Below are 17,533 nucleotides of genomic sequence, written 5' to 3' on the forward strand. Positions count from 1 at the left end.
TTTCATATATATATATATATATATATATATATATATATATATATATATATACACACACACACATACATACATACATACATATATGGACAAAGCTGCTAAACAGCAGTGCAATCAGGCAGACTCTGGATCCATGATGGATGTGACAATCCACAATAAGGATCTGTATTTCTAATAAAGCAGTTGGCAAAACAGGAAAAAATGTTCATTATTTAATTTTTTATCAACCATTTCCAGTTCTGCCTTCATCACTGACTGTGAGTACAGGAGCTGAAACTAAAGGCAAGACTCTGGATCCACTGTGGATTCAGTCAATCTTCAGTTAAAATATATAAGAAAGATAGATAGGCTAACAACAGAGTAATTTAAAACAGACCTAGGAGCAAGATTCTATAACCACAAATCTGCAATTCTTATGAATTGCAGCCTGTTGCAAGACTTTTTAACACACCTGCACAGAGTCTGTCAGACTTGTAATTGCTTCCAATTGAACAAACAAAAGATACTGATGTGCCTGTCAGAAAGGAAAACCTCTGGCAGCACAGACACAGGACTCTTAGGGCCCAATCCTATCAAGATAGGCGGCTGCCTCCAAACTCGGAGGCGACTGCCTATCCAAAGCAGAGCAGGAGAAGCACGGAGGGGATCGTTCCCTCAATGCTCCTCCTGCCCCGCATTTTTGGCTAGACAACCGATTTTGGCTGTCTAGCCATGAGAGCACAGAGTGGGGAAGGAGGCTGCTATACGTCACATAGGATGTGTCATACAGGCACTTCCATCCTCCCAGCCCTGGAACACCCCCAGCCACGCCCCATATCAGCCGCTCCATACTCCTCTTGCGAGCGCAGAGGATAGGGATGTTCTGTGCTGCCTCGGAGGCAGCGTGAAAGTGGGGGGAGGTCAATTCTCCGGGAACTGACCTCGGACCGCAGCCTCCTTCCCCACTCTGTGCTCTCATGGCTAGACAGCCAAAATCGGTTGTCTAGCCAAAAATGCGGGGCAGGAGGAGCATTGAGGGAACGATCCCCTCCGTGCTTCTCCTGCTCTGCTTTGGATAGGCAGTCGCCTCCGAGTTTGGAGGTCGTTTCCCGGAAAACACCATATCCTTTGGCCGTCTAGCCACTGTCTAGTGGCCATAGGATTGCTCCCTTAGTCTATAAGGCCTTAACCTGGAGGACAAATCATTAGCATTATACTTTAAACTCTCACCTCTGTTTTTTTTTTCCTTAGGAATTTTTATCTCCCAGTGTTTGAAACTGCCACTTTTAGGTATCCATTTAACATCACAGTTACTGATGAAGGCAGAAGCCGAAACATTTAGCTCTAAGTATATTTTAATTAGTCTGTTGTGTTAGTCTAGCTGTCTTTCAGTGTATATACACACACATGCACATGCACACACGCACACACACACCCCTGTTGTCATTGGCTATATATAATAGAAAAGTGGGAGAAAAATATTTTGAAATAAATATTTTATCAGGGAGAAGGGAAATGACTACAAGAAATTAGGTGTAGCAATTCAATCGTTAATATAGATAAGAATGGGCCCTTGGGCCACATTATGAATCCCCACACACACCTTCAATTAAGCCCTCTGCAATTTCAGAACCCCCAGGATTACTTTGGACCATCCCCTCTCTGTTATGCCAGCATCAGTTCCCCAGTGTTTTCACTTTGCTGCTCCAACATCATTTTCCCCCCAAATTCGTCTTCATCCTGATAGCTTGATGAGGCAGTTGTCCACTCTGAGGAGGATGAGGTGATGGTGCTTTCACCATCTGACAAACTGGACCCATGCATCAGTAACCGCTGATGTGCCATCAGCCCAAACAAGCCTGCAAGGAGAGAGACAGAGAGAGAGAGAGAGATCAGGGTTGAGTGAAATGGCTAAGTGGCATTTTAATAGTATTTAATATTTTCTGTTATGTTCCAATCCCACATATCAAGCACATTTGCAAGGGCAGAATCCAATGGGACACTCCCACTTCCACTGATTCCCTTCTGCCCCAACAATTCCCTTCTGCAAGTGGTGGTCCCCACCAATTCCACTGCGCATAGTTTGCAAAAATCCCAAGCAGTGGTCCTGCCAATTCTGTGCATAGTTTGCAAAAAATACATTCACTCTGGGGCCTGACACACTGAGGGATGTTCTTGGCCTGTTCTCTGCATTTTCATCTTTCCTTTTAAAAATCCATCACAAGCTCTTTTCCTTATGGAAATGTAAGGAGAAATGTGAAGGCAGTATTTTATTACATTTCTAAGTAAGAATTACACTTGCTTTGAGTGTTTGGGGCTTTGAAAGACTGTGCAGAGGTGAGTCCAAGCTGCAGAGGTTGCTATTTAAATGGCAGGGGAGAGATAGACAGGAGAGAAGTTGGAAGAGCAAGTGGTGGAGACTTACAAGGACTAAGGCAAGCTTTGTTTTCCCAGGCATCAGTGGAGCTCACAGTGACAGGAGATAGATTGACTGAGCTGGGAAGAAGGTATAGTGAGAGCTTTCACCTCTGTGATGCATTAGCCCTCTTGAAGACAAGGTCAGGTCTGGGAGATACTTTGCTTGCTCAAGGATTGCAGAGATGCTAAATGGGCTCTACGGGGTCTTATCATTAAGGGAGTTTACAGCAGGAACTTATTGCACTATCCAGACATTGATCTTTCACTCTGAACTACATGTGGAATTTCAATGTACTTCCCACAATCCCAGGGATACAGCACTTCCCGTGTGGATACCTCCAGCTATGTCCCATCCATCCGAATGGGTGTAGCATAGCCGTGTGGACAGTAATGAAGGTGTGCTGAAGAGGCATGGTGACCAACTGCCCAAAATATCATTGCACATGTCAAAATCATGCCACCTCAAAAAGGCAGCAGTGCTGTGGTGATCTACGCCTTCATACACACACTGACACACACACACACACTGAGCCATTTGAGAGTGATTCTCTTTGGTTCCATACCATTTTGCACATAACCTTCTTTGTCTTTTAAAGACAGACTTTGTGAATTCCAAAAGAAAACACAGCAGAATGATGTGGCATCCATATGTATGGCCTGTAAAAAGTGAGAGAACGAAGAGTGGCAAAAACCTAGTGTGGAAGCACCCAGGATCTTGCTAATTTCGGTTTGTATATTATGCCCTTCCCCAACATATTCTTACCCCCCCTCTCTCTCTACACACACACACACACACACACACACACACACACACCATTTGGCTACAGGCCTGTAATGCTCCACTTCTGGATTTGGCCACAGGGTAATAACTCCCCGTCCTCACACACAAATGTACACATACACACAGCTGTTTGGGAATGTTTCTCATTGGTTCCATCCCACATGGTTGCAGCAAGTATATAGCTGCCATGTGTGTGGGGCCACTTAATTGTGTGGGTCTCTCCCATCCAATCAACATTTTGCTGAAAGGGAAAGAACCAAGGAGGAGAAGGAACACCCATGGGGCCCTAGTGCATGTATGAACAGGGACCTAATCTTCAGTAATGTTAGAATTTTGGATGCCACTGAGGATCCAGTTTTAATATTGTTTAATGATATTTTAAAAAGTGGTGGGATTGTCCCCTACTCCTTCCAGTCCTCTCTCTGATCGTCCCACTGCATCCTTCATCCAGCAGTCTGAACTAACAATTAAGTGTCATTAAGCATTTACTGAGCTGATTTTTCTCAGAAAAGTTTTTAGCCCACAGCCAAATGGGTGGGGAACTTCACTTCCCTCTGCAAAAGAATATTTGGTAAAATGCCCCTCCCAAATTTCGCAGCCCACAAACAGTGTGGAGACTTTTGGAAGGCCAGTTTTGCTCTGCCCTAATTGTAAGTAGGAATGAGAGCATCTTCGCCCGCTCCCATTTCATTTACCTTACTGATCCTCTGGTTCACTCTGTCCTTGCCTTCCACTCTTCCTGAATGCCAGTTGAAGTAGAAGAACTTCTAAAATCAATACTGGAACTCAGGAGCATTGTCAAAGCAATCAGGCTGACTGGCATGGTGGGCAGGGCTTTCTTGACATTGGCCAAGAAAGTGGAACTCTACTCCAATTGATGTCCACCAGGACCCATCATTACAGGTCTTGAAGAGGCCCTAAAGACCCCCCCACACCTTTTACCTTGGACTATAATTGAGTTGGGACTTTATTGGGTATCATTCTATCTGTTTTTAATTGTTAATTTTGATTTCATCATTGTTTTACTGTGTTTTGTCATTATAATTTTTGTTGTATGGTGCCGTGGGTGGGTTTACCCTAAAAGAGACTTCTAAGTCATTTAAATAAAGAAATAAAATAATCTCATTGTCTTCTTTTCTCACCTGCATATTACTGATATGTACAATATGGATTGGTAACATCCTGCCAAAAAAGGTAATATTAAGGCAATCATGTCTGTGATGGTGGTGGTAGCGATTTATTACATTTCAATACCGCCCCATAGCCAGAGCTCTCTGGGCAGTTTGCAAAGGTTAAAACATTAGAAGTATAATATGCAAAATTTAAAATATGAAGCACACACACACAGACAGTATATACAAAGACAACATATATCTAAAACCAACTTTGAGCAATCAGCCACAGCATAAAAGAAATCTAGGATCAATTAAAGCGCATCACATGCTGCCAAATGCCTGGGAAAAGAGAAAAGCCTTGACCTGGTGCCGAAAACATAATGTTGGCACCAGGCGGGCCTCATCAGGGAGATCATTCCACAACTGGGGGGGCCATCACTGATAAGGCCCCCTCCCTTGTTGCTGTCTTCCATGCCTCCCTTGAAGTAGGCACCCAGAGGAGGATCTTAGATGGTGATCATAGCGTACAGGTATGTTTGAGCTGGGAGAGGCACTCCATCAGGTATTGCGGTCCCAAGCCATGTAAGGCTTTACAGGTTAAAACCAGCACCTTCAATTGGGCTCCGAAACATATAGGCAGCCAATGCAAGTGGGCCAGAGTCAGTCTTATATGTTTGGACCTTCTGGTCTCTGTTATCAATCTGGCTGCTGCATTTTGCATGAGCTGCAGCTTCTGAACCACCTTCAAAGGGAGCCACACATAGAGCACATTGCAGTAATCTAACTTGGAGGTTACCAGAATATAGGTGACTGAAGCCAGGTTATCCCTGTCCAGATAGGGGTGTAGCTGGGCCACCAACCAAAGTTGGTAGAAGGCACACCCAGTGCCACTGAGGCCACCTGAGCCTCAGGTGACAAGGATGGTTCTAGGAGAAACCCCAAACTATGGACCTGCTCCTTTAGGGGGAACGCAACCAGATCCAGAACAGGTTGAACACCCTCCATCTGGTCAGAAGAACCACCCACCAACAGCATCTCAGTGTTGCTTGGATCAGTTTGTTAGCCCTCATCCAGTCCACTGTCACAGGCAGGCACTGATTTAGCACATCCGCATCCTCACCCGATGATCACAGAAATATGGAATCATAGAGGAGGCCTTGTAGTGCATGCTACCCTGCTCAACGCCAGTGTGGTGTAGTGGATAGGGTATTGGAGTGGGACTTGGGAGATCTGAGTTCTAGTCCCTGCTTAGCCATGAAGCTCATTGGGTTACTTTGGGCCAGTCACTGACTCTCAGCCTAACCTACCTCACACGGCTGTTGCAAAGATAAAAATGGAGGGGACAGGGGTCATGTCAGCCACCATGGGCTACTTGGAGGAAAAAAGGCAGGATATAAATCCAACAATGATGATGATGCAATACATCCAGAACCCAAGCATCCACAACTGATGGCTGTCCAGCCTCTGCCTGAAGACCTCCAGTGAGGGAGAACTCACCACCCCTCTAGGTAATTGGCCCCATGGTTGAACAGCTCTGGCTGTCGAGAAGATTCTCCTAATGTTCAGCTGAAATCTACCCTCCTGTGTGACAGGTACCTGTCCAGGTAAAAGCAGCCATTCCTGCAGGCTGTACAGAGGGAGATGAGAGGGGGAAGCAGGGCCATTCCATTGAGACTTAATTTTTCCCTTCTCCCCTCTGTGTTGTGTCTTTTTAGACTGTAAGCCTGAGGGTAGGCTTGTTTTACTGATTGTATGATGGGAGTACCAGACCACCTTACCTGTCTCCTGAGAAACCTGTACGAGGGTCAAGAAGCAACAGTAAGAACCAGACATGGAACAACCGAGTGGTTCAAAATTGGGAAAGGAGTACGACAAGGCTGCATATTGTCACCCTGCTTATTTAACTTATATGCAGAGTACATCATGAGAAACGCCGGGTTGGATGAATCATCACAGCTCGGAATTAAGATTGCCAGGAGAATTATCAACAACCTCCGATATGCAGACGATACCACCCTAATGGCAGAAAGCGAAGAGGATCTAAAGAGCCTCTTGTTGAGGGTGAAAGAGGAGAGTGCAGAAGCTGGTTTGAAACTCAACATTAAAAAACTAAGATCATGGCATCTGGCCCCATCACTTCCTGGCATATAGAAGGGGAAGAAATGGAAGCAGTGACAGATTTTACTTTCTTGGGCTCCAAGATCACCGCAGACGGTGACTGTAGCCATGAAATTAAAAGACGCTTGCTCCTGGGGAGGAAAGCTATGGCCAACCTAGACAGCATAGTAAGAAGCAGAGACATCACCTTGCCGACAAAGGTCCGTCTAATCAAAGCTATGGTTTTCCCAGTAGTAATGTATGGCTGTGAGAGCTGGACTATAAGGAAGGCTGAGCGCTGAAGAATTGATGCTTTCGAACTGTGGTGCTGGAGAAGACTCTTACGAGTCCCCTGGACTGCAAGGAGGTCAAATCAGTCCATCCTAAAGGAAATCAACCCGGAGTGCTCATTGGAAGGACAGATACTGAAGCTGAAGCTCCAATATTTTGGCCACCTAATGCGAAGAGAAAACTCTCTGGAAAAGACCCTGATGCTGGGAAAGACTGAAGGCAAAAGGAGAAGGGGACGACAGAGGATGAGATGGCTAGATAGCATCACCGATGCAATGAATATGAACTTGAGCACACTCCGGGAGAGAGCGCAGGACAGGAAGGCCTGGCGTGCTGTGGTCCATGGGGTCACGAAGAGTCGGACACGACTGAACGACTGAACAATGTAAGCCAGTCTGGGAAACTTTTTGGCTGAGGAGGGGGATAAAGATACTTTAAATAAATAAAATCAGCCATCTTTTCACCAGATTCCCCCCCCCCACACAAGCAGCATTAACATCCTGCAGTCTCACCACTTAAAATGAAGAATGGACAGGAAGTCCAGGCCACGTAGAAAGACCACTGGTAGGTGACCGTGGCTGTTCTGCTGATTCCATGTGTGGAGATGCGGATGGTGTAAATGCTCAAAGCTAAAAACACCAAGGCAGCTGTGGAAAACATGAGGAAACCATCAGTGTTCAGCCTCCTGAAGTGATTAAGAGAGACAACAGAGGTTCAAGGGCCCCACGTTTATATTTTAGGCCAGCTTCCATCCCAACCTGAATCACAGTGAACCTGGGTTTTGTCAGGAGGACCTTATCTCAGGTTCCTCAGTGAAAAGAAAAATGGTGGATGAGCACCCTCAGGAGAAAGCTTGTCCACTGATCTACCCCTGCAATTCACACAACACAGAGCTGCTGGCATTGCCAGGTGTTAGGCTTTGATCTGACTGTCAGAGCTTATAGCAAGGTACATACATACATACATAAATTTGCTATCCCACCTTTTTTCCTTTTTAAGGAACCCAAGGCAGTGTACATAATCCTCCTTCTCTTCCATTTTATCCTCACAACAACAAACCTGTGAGGTAGGTTGGGCTGAGAGTCTGTGACTGGCCTGAAGTCACCCTGTGACCTTCTATGGCCGAGTGGGGATTAGAACCCAGATTTCCTGACTCCCTGTCCAATACTCTAGCCACTACACCACACTGATTCTTCTCAGGGTGTCCAGAGGAAAGAGTTAAATATTAGTGTGAGGACCCAGACTTGAGGGGCCAGACTCTTTTCTGCTTAGCTCGAGAGCTTTTGCTATCTACTCTGCCACCCACATCCATCATGAGACACTAGATAAGATGCCACCCTCTGCCCCTGCCAGGTGCCCCTTAGCTCCACCCCTTGCCCTCCAAGCTCCACCCCTGGATCTGACAGGTACCACCTTTTATCTCCCAGGCTTTGCTCCCTGAGTCTGAAGAGGCCATGGTAAGGCCTAAGCCACCTAGGCAATGTCCTGCCTAAATCTAGTGTGAATCCTGGAAACTTACTCAGAATCCTCTATAATGCACCAAGCTTCATTGGTGGACAAGTCCATGAATGAAGGAATCCCTGAATCTAGAGCAGCCTTTCCCAAACTGGTGCCTTCCAGAGGTTTGGGACTACAACTCCTGGCATTCCTGACTATTGGCTGGTTGTCATGCTCCCACTGGAGGAATCCTCCTCAGAGGAAGAGCTATAGGTCCCAGAAACAGAGGGCACCCCAGATCAGTTACTGTCTCCAGACCAGGAGGAGCCTGGGCCCTCAGGGGAGGTGGCTTCAGGTCCATCTCTGGCTCTGAGGTGGAGGCAGAGGCTGAGCAACTCCCTGGCCTGCTGGAGTGTTATCACCTCAAGCGACAGGCCAGTAGGGCTCCTGCGAGAAGAAGTGTTTGCTTGCAAAGAAGGACTCCTCAGGAGAAAGCCAATCCTCATGAGTAGGGCTCTAACCAGAGAGCTCTAATGTACTGCAGCTGAGTCCTGGGTGGGGCTCAGCAGGCTTTAGTGTTAAAAAACTTCAGTGTCTGCCTAGCTAGTGCTAGGGGTAACATTGTTACCAGTTTCAGTTGGTGTGCATCCTGTTTTTCCTGACCTTGCTTAGAGGCTGAGTTTCTGGGCTACTGACCTTGGATGCCTGCATGACTCTGCTTCTTGGACTTGGAGTGTGTGTGGTATCTGAATTTTTTTACCTGTGGTTTGGCCTTGGCTGCTGTTCAGACCTCTCTTTTGGATTGCTCCCTTTTGCCTGATAAAACTGTGCTTTTGAGAATTGCCTCCTGATTGACTTGCTTTTTGTTTACTCCTTAGTTTGATCTGAGCTTGATCCAGCCATAGAAGGACAGTGGGGCTGATTGGAGCTGAAGTCCAAAAGGCCTGGGAGGCAGGGGACCATGTTGGGGAAGGTTGGCCAAAACTATCGCATCAAACCTTGAGACCTCTCAACCCTCTTTGCCTAAACTGTGATCCAGAGTGTCTGAATGAAAAATGAACATTATTTTAGATAGTTATTTGTTTCCCTCAATGAGATCTTCTTTTTTTTCACCTAGAAGGCCTACCCTTCTATCACCTCATTTAGGAGGACTGGGAAAGAGACCTTGGCCTGAGTCCTTGTAGCACAGGGGTGCAGAATCTCAGACCCACCTGGAGTTGACATCTAAAACAACTGGAGGATGCCAGGTTGGGGAAACCTGGTTTAAACTTTTTTTTTTTTAAGCTGGTGGTAGGGAGATCAAAAGAAAAAAGATAAGTACCTGGAAGGAAGTACCCCAAGAAATACCACCACCACACAGATCTTGCAAATCTGCAATTTTGGGAAGCAGGTATTGTTACAAGATGTGGCTGGTTGGCTGCATAGCTTGGTGGGATATAGAGTTGGATAGAAAGGGCTGTGGCTACAGATGGTGTGACTCTTACTGCTATTCTATATGCACAATGAAACCTTACCTGCAATGAAAGATCCCATTGCAGCCACCAGGTACCGGTATATCGTAAAACTGGAGGAGTAGCGGTAGGTGAAAGTCATAAATGAAGCACCGACGAGCCCACAAAAGAGAGCCAAGACCAAGAGTGTCTTGGCACCCTGAACATTGGCTGTGGTAATAGTGGTGGAATTAAAGCAAAAGATGTTAGAGCAAGTCCATTCTGTATGTGTCTCCACACACATCTCCCCAAATACAAATTCTGCATCAAAGAAGTGTGCGCACACACGTATCTGGACTCTAATATACAAATAAGACACAAAGAGTTCCTGACTTTTTTCTGGACAGCAACCAGGTTGGTTTCCAGCTGCTAACTAGAAATCAGTAAATGAACTTTCTCATCATATGGAAACAAAAAAATTGGGACCTTGCACTGATGGAAACACTCACTAAGCATCTTCAGGTACAAAGAAGCTAAATAGAAATTGACATTCTTTAAGGAATATGGTATCCATTTATTGAATGTGCGAAGACTGAGTAGTATACAGGACAACTTCCTAAGACACACGGAGCTCTATAGTGTGATGTATTAAGATGATGAGTGATAACTTTATCAGAGAATCTTGCTTGTACCAAATAGAGATCCTGAGTGATCAGGAAGACTGTAAAGAAACTGACTCACTTGTGGTGTGCTTAAATTTGTTACTGATCACTGTTTTTTAATTAAAGTTTTCAAAGTAACAAAGAAAAAAGGAAGCACACATTTTATGCTGTCTTTTACAACCTGGCTGTCACATAGGTTATTTTTATGCCCATTTTGCAGGTAGCTAATTAAGGAAGAGTAACTTATGAACTACCCAGATGGCTTTGGCTATTGGGGGTGGGATTATAGAAATTAATTAAATAAATAAACTTGCCCCAAATCCCACATCAAGTCCATGACATGGATGGGATGTGTGAAGCCAGGTTTCTTGGGCTGGAATAGCAGAAATCAAGGAGGCTGAGGGATGTGTGCACATGGACAGTTATGAAAATTGGCTGCCTATTCGCTACTGGGCTTGGTTTAAGGTTCTAGTGTACAGCAGCCTAAACAACTTGGGACCAGGATACTTTAGAGAGTGCCTTCTTCCTTACCAACCTGCCCGGTCACTGAGGTCATCAGAGGACTCACTCCTGGTGGTTCCACATGGACCCATGGCCCAGCTGGAGTCCACCAGGAAAAGAGCCTTCAGTGTGGTGGCCCCCCTCCTTTATAATTCCCTTATAATTCCCTGCCTTTGGAGGTCAGACAGGTGCCAATGTTGTGTTGCTTCCAGTGTCTCCTGAAGACATTGTTATTTCAGGAGGCCTTCCTTGAGTGACCGGCTGTAGTTTTATCAGAACTCAATTTATCAAAACTGTTTCTTTTTAAAAATAGTAATTTTGACATGGTTTTTATTCTTTTTTCCTATCTGCTATTCACTGCTCCAAAATCTCTGGATGTGGAGCAGTATATAAATATTGTAAGTAACTAAATTTTAAAAATAAAATAAAATTGGGGGCAGTGGGACAGTGGTCAATAGGATCAGCATCCACAAGCCACAGTTATTTCCCACACTGTCACCCCATCATGTACCACTGCCCCCTTTGGGGTATACTGTGGGGCTCTGGACTGAAACCCCTAATGGTGCTACTGTGTATGGTCTTTGTGCTGGCCAGGTGCAAGTCAGGGAAAAATAGGGCAGGAAAGGGTTGCAGGGTTACAATTATTAGTAAGGGAAAGGGGTAAACTCCTCTACCTGTCCACCAATTATCTTTTCCTTGTCCCCACAATGGCATGATGCGACGCCCTCCCTCCAAATGCTTTGGAATGGAAACTTTCTCCCTAATAGGAGTGAGAGTTAAAAGTATGCCTCTTTTTGGATTGAGGGAGTTTTTGTTTCAAATTCTTCACCATTTCAACATCTATCCAAAGGAAGGACTCATGGTGGGTTGTGAGGGGGAGGTGTATGTGTGTACTGCTTTTATGTAGGTTTTGAGTAACATGTTTGAACAAGCACATCTGAAGAACAGGGATGGGGGAGAGGCTGTAGCTCAGTGGAAGAACACCGGCTTTGCAAGCAAAAGGCTCCAGGTTGAACCCCCGGTGACTCCAGGTAGGGTTGGAAAAACTTCTACCTGAAACTTTGGCGAGACTTTGCCAGTCAGTGTTCACAGTACTGGGCTAGATGGACCAAGGGCCTGACTTGCTATAAGGCAGCTGCTTAGGTTCCAATGATTCTGATTTGGCTTTATAGAAATGATCAAGAGTTTGGAGAGAGAGAGAGAGACTAGATTACTTGGCCCCTGTGCTCTGGCCCAGATGGGGCTCCAACTACGGGGAGAGGCAGTGGCTGGAACTTATCCTCTTCCCAGGACAGGAGTAACTGGGGCTTTCTCGGTATCAGAGGGATGTTTGCTGGAGATGCGAGACAGGGCCTTCTCAGGGGCCACTCGCAGGCTCTGGAATTCCCTGCTGAGAGAGGCTGGGTTGGCTTTCTCTTGGCTGTCCTTCAGCCGGCAGGCAAAGACATTTTTTATTCAAGCAGCCCTTGAGCATATTAACTGTTCTGCTGCTGAAGGGGTGTTTAAGTTGCCCGGTGCTGATCACCTTCTTTTATTCTGTTTTAAAATGTGTATTTAATTTTGTTTATATGTGATGTTTTAATTAAGACTCTGTTTTTAATCTGGATTTTACTCTCAGCTGCCTTGAGCACCATTCTTTGGAAGAAAGGTGGGATATAAATCATATACATGAATAAAGAAATATGCCCCATATAGGTGAACCTTTGAATGGCCAACTCCAGAAAAAAGGTGGGTCTGGGGGCATTCACAGCTGTGGGAATCGAGGACAGGGGTCTCTTACGTGCCATGGCGATTAGGCTAGGACACACCAGCTTTATGCAGACTTTCCAGATGCCACTGTAGTAAATCTGCCTGTTAGACTCAACCAAAATCCAATGGTGGTCCATGATGGCAAAAATAAGCACCAAGAGAGTGAAGATGGTGAACCCGCTAGTCATATTTTCACTCCACCCCATAGCTGAACCTCATGGGTTTGGGGCCTCCCCTTCATGCGTACTGGCTACTGCCCACTCCACACATAGAGAAGCAGGAGTGCTCCAGACAGGATTTCTGGACTCTCCTAAAAGAGGAACCCAGCCTTGGTTACTTTGGGTTATGAGGGGCTCACAGCTCAGCACTCTCAAACCAACCCTCTGGTCCTTCCTCCCATTCCTAGTTCCATCACTTTCTTCTTGGTTACCATAACTACCGTGGAACATTCCAGAGCCATCAGCAGGGATGCTGTCAGCATAGCAGGCCTCATCCCACCATACATGTAGAGACAAAATGAAGGCTGGGCATAGGGTTCTCAATGAAAAACTTTCTGACAAATTTTGGGAGGCCTGTGTGTGCATGTGGATGGAACAGGCCTGCCTTTTTGCTGGCCCTTCTTTTGCCTTTTGCTGTCGCCTGTTTTGCAGTGCCAGAGTTCCTCCCAGTATTGCCCCAGAAAAAGAGGAAATGCATCCCTCGAAAAGAGGACATGGATTTGCATTACATTTGCACACTCTAGTATGTATAGATGCACATTTAGGAATAATAATGATAGAAATACAGTCGCATTTGCCATAATGTGGGTGACCAAAGGCTGGATCCGGGACTTAGTCATACTTACAGTAGACCCATTGAAGTCAATGGGGCTTAAGTTAGCCATGACTCACTCCAGTCCATTGACTTCATTGGGTCTACTCTAAGTATGACTATGTTGCAGGTGACCTGTATGTCTGCCTGCTCAGTCTGCTATCCAGGTGCGATGACGATGATGATATGCATCCTTCAAGGCCTCAGCTCTCCCTTCTGAAGTGTTTATAAAAACAAACAAAATTTTAAACTGGGATATAACGGACTGTCTTTCAAAGAGAAGAGCCTTTCGAACAGAGGATGGTCATCTCTCAGCCCTTCAAATAGAGGACTGTCCTCTGTAAAAGAGGTCCCATGGAGCAACTCTACATGAAGCAAAAATCCTGCACCCTTACTGGGCTGCTTCTTCCAGAGTCTTTGTGGGATTACGATTGGAACAATACATGTGCTCCCCCCACCCTTTTTGGGGGGCCATTTCCTTTGTGGGCAAGTTCCACCTGTTTCATTTATACAGGCAGTAGGTGGTGCTGCAGTATTGCACAATTCTGGAAATACACCACCTCTTTGATGGCAGTTTATATTTATTACTGCACTTTCAGCAATTTAAAAGAAGGCGGAATAAATTTTAAAAATGACGGGAGAGGAACTGGAGGTTGACAATGCCATGAAAAGGACCCACAAACGTCTGTGAATGACCAACCACAAGTGCACAATAAAAGCCTCTGGTAAAGAGGGCCATGACCACCCTAGCTAGGAGCTGCCATTTCCCCCATAACCTCTTATGAATGATGCTATGTCAACGTGTAGTTATTTGAAGCAAAGTTCTAGGGGGGAAGAATTGGGGTTGCCATCTGTCCCCCATGCCCCTGTGAACATTATTATTATTATATTATTAAATTTATTAATCGCCCATCTGGCTGGTCACCCAGCCACTCTGGGCAATGTACAGTGTACAATAAAACAGTTTAAACCAATACAATTCTACAATAAAAACATTTTCTAAAATACCCTAACCCACCCCAAATGCCTACCTGAACAACCACATTTTTAATGCATGACGGAAGCTCATTAAAGAGGGGGCATGGAGGAGTTCCTTAGGGAGGGAGTTCCACAGAGTGGGGGCCACCACAGAAAAGGCCCTCTCCCTCGTCCCCACCAGTCTAGCTGTCCTGGCTGATGGAGAGAGAAGGCCATCCGAGGCTGATCTTGTTAAGCGGCCTGTCTGGTGCTGCTGGAGGGGCTCCTTAAGATAGGCTGGGCCGGAACCATATAGGGTTTTAAAGGTCAAAACCAACACGTTGAATTTGGCCCGGAAAACAACTGGTAACCAGTGCAACTCCTTCAGCCCTGGAGTGATGTGATCTCGCCGGCGGCTGCCTTTAATCAGGCAAGCGGCCGTGTTCTGTACCAGCTGCAGCTTCCGAACCGTCTTCAAGGGTAACCCCACATAGAGCGCATTACAGTAGTCTACACGAGAGGAGACCAGGGCATGTACTACCGATGGGAGCAGATGGTTGGGAAGGAAAGGGCGCAGCCGCTGTATCAGATGGAGTTGATACAGTGCTGTCCGGCTCACAGCTGACACCTGAGACTCCATGGACAGCTGGGAGTCTAAAATGACCCCCAGGCTGTGGACCTGGTCTTTCAAGGGTAGCTGTACCCCATTCAACATCTCTACATGATGTAGCATTACTTGGGCTGGTGTGTGTGTGTGTGGACACAAGGATATCTCTGCTACTGTCTCCACTGCCAGGAGTAAGACCCTCTTGTGCCCCCTTGAAAAATTGCCCAAATACCCCCATTACACTGCTTGCAGCAGAAAATGAAATTTTTACCACCACATTTGGAATCAAGCTCCTTAGGGTGCAATCTTATGCATATTTAGGCAGATGAAATTGTGGTACTGTTCTTTTAAAAATGAAAATCATGCACTGCCCTCACACAACAGGTAGTGTTTTTGAATCATTGAATACTCCTTAGCTTGAGCAGCACTCCCATACTGCCACCAAACATCATGCTGGGACTCCATAACTCGCCATACCCACTTGGTTTTCAAGATGTGGCCTGCTGTAGCTTTGAAATTTATACAAAAGATGAGGCAAGGCTTGTAAAGGCTGAAATAATCAATCTTTGAAAAAGAACATCCATATAATATTTGAGAAGTTAGTAAATAAGAGTAAATGTGCGAACTCAGCCAAGGGCTTGCGAGATGGATGGTAAATGTCTCCTTGGCAAATGGTCATATTTAGTGTCTCTGTTTGGCAGGAGATCAGAGGTGGGCCCATGCTATTTCCCCCTATCCCCTGAGGTTACTGAGGTCCGAAGTAAGTTTTCCATTCCACTGAAGATAACTGCAGAGGAATGGAAAGGGTTGGATGCAAAAGTCCATGAAATGTTGCATTCTGATGAAATGGATTTTATGTGTATTCCTTTGGGGCATTTCCCTTATGAAGAAAAAACCTTCTGTTAGAATCCTTGAATTTGCACATGTGACACTTGAGTACGCTGTGCCTGCTGCATTCTTGTGTTCCTCTACATGGCCAACACTGGTTCCTTCTTTTGAGGCTTCTTGCGAGACTTGGGGCGTCTGTGTATGCTGAAGACTTCTTGGAGTTCTATCAGGCCAAACAGGAGTCCTGTGAGGAAAATCCAAGCTGTTGGTATATATGGACAGGATCCCTGCCCCAGCCCTCTGACGGAGTGGCTTCCTTTATGTGCCACTTCACAGTAACACTCGTGCAACTATATTTACCACCACCCTCATCTGAAGATACCAGGGCTCTTCAGAACATACATATTTCACAAATCAAACACCCCAGTTTCGGATAGATGCTGAGCCTGTGTGTGTGTGTGTGTGTGTGTGAGAGAGAGAGAGAGAGAGAGAGAGAGAGAGAGACAGAGAGATTTTGGAAAAGGCTTAATCAGAATCACCCCCCTGTCCCTTCAGTGATTTTTCAGGGACCTTTGCAAATAGGCTGAGGATTCTTAGGGGGGTTCCTGATTGGCTAGGATCTCCCATGTGGCTAGCACATGGGGCATTATCCAACAGTGTCATTCCACAAACACAAATAGTGCTAGCGGAGCTCTGCTGAATCCTTCCATTGTGCAAGCAGTTGCCAATTATGTTTGTGCAACCAGTTGTGCAACAGCTGCAAAGCAGTTGCATGACCAGTCTCATAACAGGTTGCACAATGGGTGAAAGCAGTTGCATAACCAGTTGCAAAAACAGAATGCACAACCATGCGTGCATAAACATAACTTTAGTTGGACTCTTCTGTTGCGCATAGTTCACAGCCTAACTTTCTGTAGGGCAATGTCATTTGCACTAATGGAATGACACAGGTGGATACTGCCCTCGGCCCCCACTGTTCTTAGGGACTTCAGCACATCACTGATTATGATGGGCTATGTGAGCGATATAGCAGTGGGCATCAACACATCTAGTGCATGATTCCTGATTGGTTGAGATCCCTCAAGCAACAGCAGAGAGCTAGCTGCAGCAGACAAGGAAGACAATGGCTGCAAACACTTGTGAACAGCCTTGAAAATACTTAGGGTGCAATTCAATAGAGATAGATGGGTGCCTCTGGCCTCCTCTGAAGTCAGAGGCGACCGCCTCTCCAATGAAGGGCAGAAGCAGCATGGGGGAGAGAAGTCCCACTGTGCTGTAGCCACCCGACAGATTGCCTTGTGCATCTAAGTGCAGCTTTGGGGAGGGTGTGGAATGGGACTGGAGACCACATAGGAAGCTGTCTAAAAGAGCTTTCATGGTCTCCTCCCATCCCCACCCCCAGAACGCCACATTTCCCCCCCCCTCTGTGCCCTGTGCTACGAGCATGGAGGCAGTGGTGCAGTTCTCTCTGCATCAGCTACGAGGGGGTGGGGAGTGCAACTTCTGGCAAGTGAGCTCAGGGGAGCTTGGTCACCAGAAATTTAAAACTGCTATGGCTGTCTAGGCAAGGTTTGGTGGCCATAGGATTGCTCTCCCCAGGGCATTCTCCTCCTCCTCCTCCTCCTCCTCCTCCACCTCCTGGAAGAGGGTTGTCCCTCCCTGAAAATCACTACTTTTGAGGGGGAAATTGAATCTTGAGAGAACATTCAGTTCTACACTAGTATCTATCATTGAATGCAAAATGTTACATGAGAAGCTGTCCTCATTGATCCCAGCATTTGCCCCTGTGATAATGATCCACCCCATGTGTCCTTTCCTTCCTCCTAGATTTGCACACAAACAGACGCATCAATCCATACAGCCTGTCTGTGCTT

The 17,533-nt window shown here is 46.0% G+C and overlaps 1 protein-coding gene across 1 annotated transcript; it reads right to left on the reverse strand.

The window, feature by feature from the left end:
• Window positions 1-1,641: 1,641 nt before the first annotated feature.
• Window positions 1,642-12,663, reverse strand: LOC146337813 (uncharacterized). Its single transcript, XM_084816319.1, has 4 exons — window positions 12,489-12,663; window positions 9,630-9,776; window positions 7,191-7,325; window positions 1,642-1,835 (listed from the first exon to the last, which is right to left on the reverse strand). The coding sequence occupies exons 1-4, from the start codon at window positions 12,661-12,663 to the stop codon at window positions 1,642-1,644; spliced, it is 651 nt and encodes a 216-aa protein (XP_084672445.1).
• Window positions 12,664-17,533: the final 4,870 nt, after the last annotated feature.

This window comes from Heloderma suspectum, chromosome 10 (genome assembly GCF_057233095.1).
Source record: "Heloderma suspectum isolate Gila_16-S chromosome 10, 16-S_ref, whole genome shotgun sequence".
Taxonomy (NCBI): Eukaryota; Metazoa; Chordata; class Lepidosauria; order Squamata; family Helodermatidae; genus Heloderma; species Heloderma suspectum.

What these genes read in the sequence shown, in the direction of transcription:
- LOC146337813 (XM_084816319.1), bottom strand. Translation starts at nt 12,663, where the DNA reads ATGGGGTGGAGTGAAAATATGACTAGCGGGTTCACCATCTTCACTCTC. An exon ending in AATGGGATCTTTCATTGCAG is followed by an intron (nt 7,326 to 9,629) that starts GTAAGGTTTCAT and finishes TGTTTTCCACAG; the next exon opens with CTGCCTTGGTGTTTTTAGCT. An exon ending in TCCATTCTTCATTTTAAGTG is followed by an intron (nt 1,836 to 7,190) that starts GTGAGACTGCAG and finishes CTCTCCTTGCAG; the next exon opens with GCTTGTTTGGGCTGATGGCA.